This window comes from Styela clava, chromosome 6 (assembly GCF_964204865.1).
Source record: "Styela clava chromosome 6, kaStyClav1.hap1.2, whole genome shotgun sequence".
Lineage (NCBI taxonomy): Eukaryota > Metazoa > Chordata > Ascidiacea > Stolidobranchia > Styelidae > Styela > Styela clava.
Genome location: NC_135255.1, coordinates 1202172 through 1216386, shown reverse-complemented (window position 1 = coordinate 1216386; position 14215 = coordinate 1202172). Strand labels below are relative to the sequence as shown.

General features: G+C 33.4%; 1 protein-coding gene and 1 long non-coding RNA gene across 2 annotated transcripts in view; one reads left to right on the top strand and one right to left on the bottom strand.

Annotated features, from left to right (window-relative positions):
• Window positions 1-14215, bottom strand: part of LOC144424297 (uncharacterized) — a 180167-nt gene that overhangs the window by 139161 nt on the left and 26791 nt on the right. The gene's annotated exons all lie outside the window — the stretch shown is intronic.
• On the top strand, window positions 3321-14001 carry LOC120331413 (catalase-like). The gene is made up of 15 exons (XM_039398485.2): window positions 3321-3340; window positions 3962-4078; window positions 4838-4930; window positions 5797-5875; window positions 6060-6170; window positions 6836-6966; window positions 7452-7556; window positions 7710-7835; window positions 8041-8175; window positions 8635-8691; window positions 11426-11578; window positions 11706-11844; window positions 12023-12168; window positions 12561-12668; window positions 13285-14001. The coding sequence occupies exons 2-15, from the start codon at window positions 4019-4021 to the stop codon at window positions 13369-13371; spliced, it is 1530 nt and encodes a 509-aa protein (XP_039254419.1). The 5' UTR covers window positions 3321-3340; window positions 3962-4018; the 3' UTR covers window positions 13372-14001.

Below are 14215 nucleotides of genomic sequence, written 5' to 3'. Positions count from 1 at the left end.
GTAACATGAAATTCTGAAGCATATTACATTTCCCCACATTTACATTAATATATAAGTCATATCTCAGTACCAACAAAGCGCAGTTTAAGTGTATTACCCAAACATATACCCAAATTTTCATCTACACACCTAAGCATGATTTCTTATTATACGGTAGGAAGCATAAATTTATTTTAAACCCAAATGTCCGTGAAAACAAGAAATCACCGATGGGCGATGATGCTTAGTAATCCACTAGTAAGCGTGAATGTATTAATTGATCAATTCTTGACGTCACCTAGAGCAATTATCAATATTAGAAGTGCTTGGTCATTTTGTTGATGGTTTTTCGCCAATTACGCATATCTGCACTGTATCAGTGACAAGACACTTTTTGTATGTCAGATAAATCTTAAAATATCAGAGAAAAATCTTTATTCTCTAAAAGGCTATCAGGTTCAAACGGAGGCCACAAATATTCTTAAAAATAGGATGAACAATTTAGCAAGTAATCAAAATATTCGCTAAGACTTGGTACCGCTAACGGTTAACGTGATTTTGATTAAAAATATTTAAAAGATACATCATAGGTGCAAAGACATGGCCAAATAAAATTCAGCTACAATTAAGCTCTATCATATGAAATGAACTTAACAATACAAATTGTTGACGAATTAATGCATGTTTTCAGAAAACATAAAAGGGCTGTTTTTAAGCAAAATACCTATGCACCTTGAGCAGTGTTTATTGAAAACGATTCACGTCGAATATTTTTTGAGGAGATCTTGACGTGAATTTCTAGATTCAATACTTATTTCTTGCCATATATATATTATAAAAATACATACCGGTATATATGAGAAATTGAATTCCGGTTGAACCGTTATCACACATAAGATTGCCAAAGCTCTTGTGTTGGATGGATACATACACCCAAATCAAAGCAGGACCGTTGACTTCTAACACAGTGCTATGTTCTGAACTTGTCGGCGAAGTTTCAAAATTCCCTGCAATTAGTTGAACTGATGGCGGGGATTGGTCTTTTTAGGAATAGCGGACTGATGCCGTACGTTTCATCATGACTTCCCGTTCTGAGCAGCCGCCCGTTAGGTAAAGGGCATGCGAGATTCTCAGAAAAAAAAACTGATGAAATACTGTAATAGAATTACGGTACGTACATGCGATAAAACAAAAGCATGATAGGGCGCATTAAAGTATCTGCACAGTATGTTCCCCAGCTTTTCTCTTTAGGGGGGGTGTTTAAAAATTTAGGGGGTGGTAAATAATTTGCTATTAGAGATAAAACTAGGCTATTTGTATTCTTAAAAAAAATGGTATGTATTTAAGAAACGATGTACATGGGGGCCCCCCAAGTTGATTGACGGCCAGCCAAAATCCACAGCAGAATGAAATTGTAGGGCCAGAAAAGGGGAGCAAGGAAAAGTGCGGGACGACACGGCTGGGGTTCAGGGCGCGCTCAAGCGCCCTGAGAAAATTTTGAGAAATAGGCACCAAAATAGGCTCTAAGCTTGATTTTAGATACACATAGCATCGCAGTTTGTTATGCAATAAAATCAATATTTATAAAATTTAGCTGATAGAATTCCCGAGGAATAGATAACAAGCACGGCTTTCAACCGTAAATATATACTACTACGTTTCAACAAGTAATTTGCAACTGATAGTGACTAATGAAGTTACTCGCTCATCTGGCATTGTATGAATGGCTACTTATGGCTTGTTTTGTTACACATTTCTAATTTTTTTGAACATGTTTGTTTGACTTTTGTATGAATTAAATTTTGAAATACGCTCGTCAACTGATCATAATGTCGCTATGTTGTATTCCTTCACAACTGAAATATTTTGTAAGAAAACAAATCGCTGAAGTTTGATTCTTTTCAATAAAGAAATAAAAACGCTGTCATTCATCTAAAAAACGTCTGTTTTCAGTGCCTAGTTTTTGTTTTGTGACATCTTTAAGCTTTCTTAATATATGGCTGATATCTAAAATAATGCAGTGTGTAATCATAATACCCATACCTATACATAAGATACCGGAATAATCCAATTGTTACGAAATGAACGTGCTTAAACTGTGATAATGATGTAACAATAGATGGTATCTAAAACTGGAAAGGTACCACATGAAGGGTTAAACTATTTCACTCAAGTTCGGCGGGCCATTTTAAATCGTCACGCGGGCCGTAGTTGGCCCGCAGACTGCGGTTTAGAACCCCTCAGTGTGGAATCGCACCTCAAAATTAGGGGGGGTGTTTGAAATTTTAGGGGGGGTGTTCACCCCCTATAGGGGGGGTGTAGGGAAATCACTGTATCTGCACGTTTTGAGTTACGACCTTAACAGTCTTTGTTTGAACCAAAATGCCATAGCCATATGTATTATTAGACACGTAGTGGACCTATGGGTCGTTTTGGTATTTTTGTTGTTGTTGTTCTTGTTATTCTTGTTCTTTTTATTGATAGGATGAAAGTGCAATCGTGAATTATCATTTTTATTCACGAGAGTGCATCTATATGCAAATTGTTCACAAAGCAAATATGTATATTATATATTAAAAACAAAAGGGATTAGGCATATTGTTAGCTGTGACTAGGTTCAACAAAATTCCATTGCGGCTAGCTTTGTATCGCACTCGAAAGTGATGGTGGTAAATATCACCCGACGCTCGTGTGTAGGTACCACCGATGTTATTGATATGAACGTGAAAGTGCAGCGCAAATGAGTTCGACTCATTGAAAAATGGGCTGATAATATTAAAATTGCCTATGAAAATTATATATAACAATATAAATAATTTGATGATTGGCTAGAGTATACTAAGAATATTCAATATTTTTTTTGAATTTTATGTTTTTCAGTTATTTCTCATTTATCCGCTTTTTTTATTGTGCGGTTGCGTTCATGGTAGCTTCAAAATCTTTTTTTCTCGGGTATTCTGTCATTTTTTTTTACATCGCTGTTTAGTTCACGTGCGTGTTTGTTATGTAAGGAATGCATAGTCTTATCTGAACTCAGTCTACCCAATAGAAGGGATATCGCGTTGCAAAATTCGAGAATCGCGCAATATTTTTATTAATGGCCCATACATGATTGATGTAACCAACTTACTAATGCGCATGATCGCACGTGCAATGAATCAGCAAATTTCTGCATCGCTACATTGGAGATTTTTTTCCCCGTCTCGCTGAACTACAAGGAAAATATGGCTTAGTTTTCGGTATATATATATGGCGTGCACTGCATGGGAGCTGCATTCAAATAACTTCAGGTCTTTGCCGTTAAATCGTTAAATGATAAATGATAGATATGAAGGTATAGGAGCTGGGTTATCATAAGTCAGTAAGTCGATTTTATTTGTGAAAAGAAAAAGATAAGATTATGCGTGTTTGCATGGATATCGTATTTCATGAGTTGTTATTCTGTTATTGTAGAACCAAGCAGAGTTAAATAATTAGCTGGTATCAAACAAGTATCGCACTGTATAGGCTATTCGCGTGATTTTGTGCCAGTTTGTAACATACACAAAGTTTGTGAATAAGGTTAATATTTAACTGATTATTTCGTTATTGCTGGTTCGTTCTCTAGAATACGGTACCCTTTGCTATCGCCGCAGTAGACAAAATTTGCGTCTGACAATTCGACTACGTGATGTTCCTACAGACAGATATGAACATGTTCTATATTAATTTGTTAGAATGTCTGAATGCTGACATTGTGTGATTGTGGGAATAAAATTTCTCTCTCTTTCTTTGATGCTGCACTCTAATATTGTTATAAATTTACATCATATTGCAGTAGACTATTGCCGTCATGATCACTCTCTTCCATTCAATAACTTTTATTTTAATATAAAGAGATGTTTTTGAATTAATCTTAAATATAAAATAGTGAAATGAAGTACAGAAATAGATATAGTCTACCGGTACTTTAAACATTGTTTATTTTGACATATTTTATCAGATCAATAACGAAAACCTGTAAATCTTATATTACTAAACGAGCTCTTTAAAGAACAACATGGCATCCCCACGATCTAAAGCTGCTGACCAATTGAAAGAATATGCCACAGCCACAAAGGTTTGTTTTATGTTTTAATCTTGTATAATTGTCATGTTTCCAGGTTTCAGTCATTGGCTTTTCAAATATTCTGATATTGTCAACAATGCAAAAATTTACAGCTATAATATGAATATTGTTATGAAAGTAATATTTTTTTTAAGTAAATCTTAGTCAATACTTGTCTGGAGCCTTATGATGCCAGTGTGAGAAAGCAAAAAAATTTCGAATCAAAATTGTAATTTAAGTGTTTATCTCACACCTCATAATTTTGACAATTCATGATCATTGGAGACTCTCTCCTTGAAATTAACATTAATTTTTTATTGTATGGAAAGTTAGGTTATGTTGAATTTTACTGAAAAAAATGATTTTCCTGTAATAAATCTACTTATAATTCAAAATTGAAAATGATTTCAAGTCAGAATTACGAAATATCCAACAATGGGGATACTAATCCATATATTGGTATGATTAGTTTAGATACTAGTTATGCTGCTCATACATCCTTTCGCCAGTTGAAAAGGAAATTAAGCTATATGATATCTTCGGAAGTTGGTAAATTGCAGGATATACATATTACATGATGCTATGCTTCCGTTGCCTATATTACTGCCCATATGGATTATCTATCAATATAATTCTCTTAATTTTGTGCTCACTGTGAGTAAAACTTAATGATACAACAGAACACTTGATAATATACAAAAACAATCCTTAAAATTTTTTCGTGCTCATGGTTTTGAACCTTAATTATATGTATATAATTGTTTTGTCTAGAATGGTGGAGCTCTTACCTCCAGCACTGGGGCACCAATTGACCAGAAGTTGCAGTCAATGACGGTTGGACCAAGAGGGCCAATGCTTTTGCAGGTATTCTTTGATGGTGTTTGTCGAATCCTTATATATTTTTTATACATTGAAAAACTTAATATATCGCCGGATGAGAACAGAACAGGCCTAAGTCACAATTTTGAGTTTTGAGAAAAACGTACAAAACAATTTGGAATTTTTTTATTTTTGAATTTCTAGATATTCACACTTAGTAAAGACCTGAGCTCTGGTTATTTTAATGTGGATGTGAATATCTTTGTAATCAATATTTTTTGGCACTTCAGCTTCAATTCCTTCCTGCTTTTTTAACCCCATAATGGACTTTGGCCCATTCTGTTCTCAACAACTTCTGAATTTTTTTGTATGGGATGCAAGGTAAAACAAGGTGACTTAGGCCTAGGTTGCACTGAAGAAATTTTTAGGGATGTTAGTTTCGGACATTTCATTTCTGATGTTCATGCCCATCATATTGGAACTTGGGACTATCTTTTTCTAGTATTTTGGGGTTTTGAGCCATACTCTACAAGGTGGTGGTCTTGAAATTCTGAATTTCATAATATTAAAAATTTTAGCTGGACTTAGGCCCATTCTGTTCTTAACTTCTACAGGCCTAAGTCCAGCTTAAATTTTTATTATTGAGAAAATTCAGGATTTCAAGACCACCACCGTGTAGAGCATGGCTCAAAACCCCAAAATATTGAAAAAAGTGAATTTTGCAAAAATGTGACTTAGGCCCCTTCTGTTCTCATTCTGCGATATGTCTCACTCTCGTATTTATTCAATAGGGCCTATATTAACGAATACAATATATTGGTTATTTTGACTCCCTTATCCGAATATACAGGTAACATCCCTCGCGTCATAATATTTGAATTATTATTTTACGATCAAATTTTATTTTATAGGATTTTGCATTCACTGATGAGATGGCACACTTCAACCGAGAAAGAATTCCGGAGCGTGTTGTGCATGCTAAAGGAGGAGGTGAATACTTTAGTTTTATTTAAAGTGAAAATATATAAAGCTGTTTGTCATTACCACATGTCATTTTCAAATTCAATTTTTTCAAATATTGTTTTTGATATAAATTGTCTGTGCATAAAATCAAACATCCATGTTTTTACTTTCTTGCAATTGCCGTAGATTTAATTCAATTGATTTATAACAGGTGCCAAAGGGTATTTCGAAGTCACCCATGACATCACAAAGTACTGCAAAGCTAAGATATTTGAAAAGGTTGGAAAAAGAACTCCACTTGCTGTTCGATTCTCAACTGTGGGTGAGGTATTTTCATATATATCGAAATTTAAATACAGTAGTGAAACATACACGATTCACAATTTTCAAATTGTACTGGATTCAATGTATTTGAATGCAATTGTATTTTGTGCTGGTAGCCTTTACAATTATGAATAGTATTGTCTATATCCTTGTGAAATTTTCATTGTAGCACACTAATAACGTTTGTTCTTTTTAGTGAGTTACTACTTAAAAATCAGGCTTAAATAGCAACTAGTAGGATGTTCAAGACTACTGCGTACTGCTGCTTATTATCAATATTTTGAAAAGTTCTTCCTGTTTTGCATATTATATTACCGTAATTTTGTCTCATCACGCTCAGATGCATTGTCTCGTTCAGTTTTGTAATTTTGGCATATTATTATTTTATTGCATAATTGAATTTCTCGTATTGACTGCAATTTCGAAAATGCACATACCGTAAATGTATTCAGTGAAAGCATCAAATATATTTGAATGTATTTTTGAGTTTGTATTTATTGAATGAAATCAAAATGCCTGGATTAAAAAAAAAATTGTGTTTGAAAATTCTAGATACATATTTTTGACATACCCCAAGTAGAATATACCAGTGTACATTGCAATATTTATTTTTCATATGTTAGTGTATGAGTAAAATTCTAAACATCTAATTATCATTCAAAGGGGGTGAAGCTGGAAGTGCAGATACTGCCAGAGATCCTCGTGGATTTGCAGTAAAATTTTACACTGAGGATGGTAATTGGGATTTGGTTGGTAACAATACACCTATCTTCTTCATTAGAGATCCCATCTTTGTGAGTTTTGTTTTTTACTAGATATTTATCAACTATTATTTGATATGATGTAAGATGATTTGATGTATATGATTCTATTGATTATTGAATAACCTAAGTGATTCAAGAGTCTTGCTGCACACTAACGTAAATATATTTCTGTAACGTTTCGTCTGACCAAGGTCAGACTTCCTCAGACACTATTGTCTATTGCCAATAGTTCAACTGTGAACTACGTATGTCTGAGGAAGTCTGACATTGATCAGATGAAACGTTACAAAAATAAATTTGTATTAGTGTGCAGCAAAACTCTTGAATCACTTAGGATAGTTATGCAACAGCATCCTCGCATTATATGCATACCGATCCACCGGCGCGGAAACATAGAAGATGAAGAAGTAGTTAGTATCGTAGAAACCCAATCGATAGCACAGATTATTAAATATTTCGGATTTGAACAAAGATTTAACACAGCATTTATTACCCTTTGAATTTTTCCTTTCCAGTTCCCATCGTTCATTCACACTCAGAAAAGAAATCCTCAAACTCATCTTAAAGATCCAGATATGTTTTGGGATTTCATTTCACTTCGTCCAGAGACGACTCACCAGGTATCATTAACAATACTATTTATTAAGTCATCATATAAAATAAAAATGAATAAATAAGGATAATTTTTAGAAATAAATAGAGAACAGAGAAGTTATAATTATAGACATATCGGTGAGAGGAAATCAGAATTTCACTTTTTTAATCATTGTCAGGTTGCATTCCTGTTCAGTGACAGAGGAACTCCTGATGGATATCGCCACATGAATGGATATGGAAGTCACACATTCAAGATGGTCAATAAGGATGGAAAACCAATCTACTGCAAATTCCACTTCAAGGTTTTTTTATTTGTAATTCTTTATGGATTAACTAGATGTAAACTCTATGGACACCTATTTTGCAATGCGAAAGTTTTCAATTCTAATTTTACAGAATGGAGAGTTGAAGCAAATTCTTTATTGTATATCTTTTTTGTTGAAATATGATGAAACGATTAAATAAAATCAGTGTAAAATAAAAAATTCAATGAGCCTTTTTATTTAGTGTGACCAAGGCATCAAAAATCTGATGGCTGATAAGGCAAATGAACTTGCAGGAAGTGACCCAGACTATGCCAACAGAGATCTCTTCAATGCCATTAGCGAAGGAAATTTCCCATCATGGACTTTCAAGATTCAGGTAAAGTAGAATTATAAAAAAGTACTTTAACCAATCATGATGGAATATTATAGTATGTACAAAATCCAATCCATCAAGGTAGTACTGTACCTTGAAAAAGGTATAAAATGAAATGTTTATTGTCAAAATAGCATCCCGGGCAGCGCTTACCTAGAATTGAAATTCCAGAGTTTGAAATGTCAACGACTCGAAACGACAAACTAAGTAGTATTTTATTAGCAATGTTCAAGTTAGATTTCTCTTAAAATTTCTAAAAATTGGCAAACATCGTTTCTTTAAATTTAATCAGGCTTATTGTTTATGAAAATGCTGGTGTTTATCTCGATAAAGTTTGGAATGCACAATTATTCCAACGGTCCATTATATTTATAATGATGTTCTCTGAATTATAGACACAGAAGAATTTTAGAATATGGTATTCGATTTTGCTCCATAATGAACCATTTACTGTTCATGCAGGTGATGACATTTGAGCAAGCTGAGAAATTGCCATTCAACCCATTTGACCTCACTAAGGTAGGTTTGAATATGTTTTCATTTTGTTTTACAACAGTAGGACTTTTGTATAACTTTGAACTACCGGTAATTTCTATTGTCATTGTTTACAAAAATTTTGTTAATTGCACAATCCGTTAACCTTTATCAATCATAAATCTAACTTCGTTAATTCAAAGGTGTGTGTACTTTTGAAAAATGTAATAAAATATGTGTACGTGATACATAACATGTGGGACAACTGATTATAAATTTCCCCAATATGAAAATTCAAAGTTTGTCTCTTTATTTGGATTGATATGCAGACTTCAAAAATTTGAAGTTGAATGAAAATGTTGGTCAGAAGTTCTTTCAGTTAAACCATATTCTTAAGTATTGGGGCTTTACTTTAATTAAAAACTGGTAGTTTAGAACACGAAGGTTGGCCATGCTTGGCCATCACATGATCTGGTGCTCTGTGAGCTCGATTCACCTTCAGATAAAGAAAGAACAAGTTAAATTAGATATTATCAGTCATGAATGACTTAGCAAATATTATAATAGGGGTAGTCAGGAATTCTCTTGATTCACAGAACTGCCATTGAGGCTATGTAAACATCATATAACAGTCCTGATTTATCATAACTGAGTGAAAATATTTGACAAAAGACTGCCGTTACTTAGATCTAGGGAAAGTTTATGCGGTTTGATTCTTCGTAAAACTCGTCTATTCCTATCACCGCAATTTAAAATGTTTTTCTGGTGCAAACATTGCTTAACAATATTTCTGAAGGGTATATTAGATATACTGTACTACAAGTCTACAATTGAATTTTTTATTGAATGAAATTCCATAAATCTCAGTTCTCTGAAAAGGAATAAGGATTGGTAAAGTATTTCATAGATACTTACCCATCAAGTTATGCTGATTGTATTGGTCTCAACTCTCAATATTGAACCTACAACTGATTTAATATGTGGAATATAAAAGTGTTTCTAAAATAGCCTGATTAAAAAGTGCTTTTGAAATGAACACAACACCACATCAATCAAACTACACATTTTGTTGCATCACATTATTTTGCAGATTTGCTTATTGATAAGACTTTGCATGTGATTATTTATTGCTGCATTGACTTAATTAATGTCACATGATAGATGTTGTATGTTTTGAATCTATTTGTGCTGTTGTTTTTCATGCTTGAAACAAGCATAGTCCACACAATTAGGTATAACAAAACAAGATGCTTCTTCTGTAGACCATTTGTTTGTTTTAGTGCCAATCATTACTACTTTTTCATACAATCTTTTTCTCGTAAAATTTTAAATCTTTGTCGTAAGTTTAACATACAAAGAAATAAAAATGAATTCAAGTTTCAACATTGGGTAGGCTACCTTAGCAACATTGGGTGTCTGACAAGTGCTGATCTTGCAAAATTATTTCTGGCTGCTATTTTACAGTTCAAAGCATTCATGATTAAACCATCATAACATTGCAGCAGACATTCAATTATTTGACTAGCACTAAGTCAGTTACATTAAATATTATCTTGCATTCGGTATTGTAGTTTCTGTTTGTTGGACAAATGATTCTGGTGTTAGTTTGTATAGATTACCTGAATAAAACTACAGTCAATAAATTATTAACTAAGAGCCGTGCCTTGTGGAATGGTAGACAATTTTCCTATTCAGTCATGGCCTGTAAATAATACATGCCCATATGACATGGCACATCTGTAACTCATTTTGTAACAAAAAACAAAACAACACCAATCACGACTTGGTCTGATTTGTATGGGGCGGTATTACCTTCGAACAGAACAATTCATTATTCTGAAAATATGTGACAAAAAGATGTTGGTAATCTGGGATATTGAATATTTAAAAATTCTGAACAACTCTTTTTTTTTTGCTAAATATAGAAATATGAAGTGGATTGTTGTGTATACATTGTGCACTTGTTTTAAACTTAACAAACCCCCAAAACTGCAAATCATTGCGAAATGTTAATGCTCAATTAAATTTTGCTCAACATGTTTAATACAGCATTTCAGCGTTTATCATGTCATTTACCATCAAGCCAACCTGATTAATTAATACAAAAGAATATGATCTTAGGTTGAATTGGCCTCAGTTTATGTTGTCATATCACGAAATATTATTAATTTAGCAAAAATCTTATTAGCAAATATTTTGCTGCTTGTTTTGGCTTTGCAGAAAAGTTGGTTTGGGTGCATTTGGAATATTAATAAAAATGTAAATTAGTCGTGTATTGGAATCATGCATGCTTAGTTTTCTAATCAGAATGACTGGACTATTTTTCTGACATCATGATCGACGGTATTCATAATGTTTTGAATAACATACTGAAAATAATAAAAATGCTATATCACGATTAGTTAGTATTTTAAATTAATCTTTTTGCTGCGTTAACAGGAAACATAGGTTATTAAACCTATTGATTATAATGTTGCTAAGATGGGATTTGCAGTCATGCTTCGGTTTAACTGAGATTTATGTCGCCGTGTCAAGTTCCATATGCACGGAGTTGGCAGACTGCTGGCATGTACTAGTGAAATTAAAGCACTAATTTACATATTATTAAAGGACTTATGTCGTAACTGTATTCATTTTGAAAGTTTGACCTGTTGTTCTATGATGCATTTTCAATCATTCCTTTTTGCAGAATATATTTTTTACATCATAATCACAAGGCAATATGGGGAGAGTTACAGTCTAATGGTTTTTTAATAAACTGTAATTCTAATTTTTTCAGATCTGGCCACAAGCTGATTACCCCCTTATTCCAGTTGGAAGAATGGTCTTGAATGAAAACCCGAAAAACTATTTTACTGATGTCGAACAAATTGCATTTGCTCCAATTCATATGGTGCCTGGAATTGAGCCAAGTCCTGACAAGATGTTACATGTATGTATGATAGGTAGTATGGGGACAGATATTTTGCCATATAGTTAAAATGCTTTTGAAGTCATATCTGATGTTTATAATAACTTTAATCAATTTTTGTTTGATTGTGTTTATATTTTTACAACAGGGACGTCTTTACTCATACCCAGACACTCATCGCCATCGTCTGGGCACTAACTACATGCAGATACCGATCAATTGTCCATACCGTGCAAGACTTGCTAACTATCAACGTGATGGGCCTCAGAATGTCACAGACAACCAAGGTACTATTTTGTTAATCCAGTAAAATTGAAGGTCAGCCCATTAAATACCAAATTAAATTGTATATCTTGAATTTTGTATATTCTCGTTCATTATCATTAAATATCAAACGCAGGTGCCATTGTGAGAAAGCATATCACAATTGCTTATTTGTCTGACTTTGATATTCATGTAATTCAGGCAACGCTCCCAACTACTATCCTAACAGCTTCAATGGACCCCAGGATGGTGACGCTCGAAAAGATACTCAACCTGATTTGTCTGTGTACAGTGTGAGTGGAGATGTGAAGAAATACAGCACAAGGGATGACGATAACTATTCGCAGGTATATATTTGATACCTAATAATATATGGAAAACAGTGGACTGTGAAAGTCTGATCTTATTCCACATACATTCTTAAATAATATTTCTTGTACAGACACCGATATTTATATTAAAATGGAAGAAATCAATGTATAATCTTGTAGATTAAATAAGATGCAGAAAATAATTATCGTTTTTTATATTTATTTTTTATATAGTTACATCTGATTGCATCTGTCTATACCTTAAAATATTCTGAAGTCATAAATGTGGTACTTTTGGATATTAGTTCGTTTTGGACATCACTGGTTCTGCTATTGTTCAATGTAGTTTGAGCAACTGTTGTCACCACCAGTTTTTGTATGTTTTCTAATTTTGAATGTGAAAAAATTTTTCATTGATATTTTACAAGGTGACAAACTTTTGGAGCAAAGTTCTTTCCGAACCAGAACGTCAGAGATTGGCTGAAAACATTGCTGGACATTTGAAGGATGCCCAAGGCTTCCTTCAGGAGAGAACGGTAAATATCACATCAAATTATTGCTTGGTCGAATCTCTTCACATCAAATTATTGCTTGGTCGAATCTCTTCCAATATCACTGATTTAGTTTAAGTGGATGACGATGAAAAGATGGGCTTGCAATAAAAAAAAGTCTCCTTTCGGCAAGAAAGCAGAAAATTTGGTACTCCCTTAGTGTTGTGTACCAGGTTAAGGTTAGACCATAATTTTATAAGGATTTTCCTCATTTTAGTTCTATTACGAGTTGGTGACTGTTTGTGTCAGCCAAGTGAATATACCCCCTGCCCATGGGTTTCAGCCCCTTTAGACAACTTGAAGTAGGCGAACAAAATTAGTTACCGGTACCTCAATATTGCTTCACACACACTTCTGCAGCGCCCATAATTTAATAAATGAAACTGTTCATTTGGTATAATAAAATAATAAAAGGTTATTTTAAGTTGACCACACAATCATAAACTCAGTAAATGAACGATTTTTCACCCCTCACACTTACTGGGCCTTAAGCATCTGTATTCACACCTGTTTCTGAACTTTTAACTGGGTCTCTACGTTTCTATTATAAAGTTTAAAAAGTCATCAGTATCTAACAGTTTTCATTATTCCACCATTTCAGGTTGGAAACTTTTCCCAAGTACACTCTGACCTTGGAGGTCGCATTCGCAAGATGCTCGATGATTTCAAGAGCCAAGCTAAGATGTAACTTATGTTTGAAAAGATTTCTCATTAAGTGGAATAATGATATTATAATATAATGTACAGAATGATTCGATTCATTGGTAATTTTTGTTTGTCATTTAATTATTTTGCAAGACCCGTCTTGTGATCTGACAATATACACTATCATGTTAATACTTCATAACAATACCAGAACAAGCATGTCTAATACCCGAATATGTAATTTTTTTTGAAAAATATTTTTGAAGCATTGTATGTTAGGTATATATATACTCTCCAAATTATCTGTCTTTTTTGTTTGGCGGTCTACAATGTGGTCAAAATATCTAGTATTTAGGTTTTTCACAGACTATCCAGAGCAATAATAATTGATTTATGCAGTATTTTAGTGTAAAATATTTTATGATGTGCGTTGAATTACATGTTGCAGCGTAGGAATTGTTTTCAGATTTATTTATGTACAAAAATCTAAATCAACTTTTTATAATTTGTGTCAAAGAAATAATACATCTAGACCTCAAATTAGATGTGCCTTCTTTTTAAATATCGTGAACAATTTTAGCATTCTATTGCTGCTTTCATCAGTGTTTTCACCATAATTTTCAAGTGGGAATGTCAAAATGAATGAAATGTAATAAATAACATCAATGCAGTATCCATATTTTATATATTGAAAGACTTTCTGAAGGATGAGTGGGAGTGACAGTGCCAATCAACGCATCCGCCTGTTCTGCATAGTATTTTTCCGTTCCTCGACGGCGGTGTTTGCTTTTCTTGTACAATATGTGAGCGCTTCGTAGGAAATGGTGTGTGATACGGCCTCGCTTTACACAGTGTAATTGAGGGCATACTATTGGCATTCGCTGTTG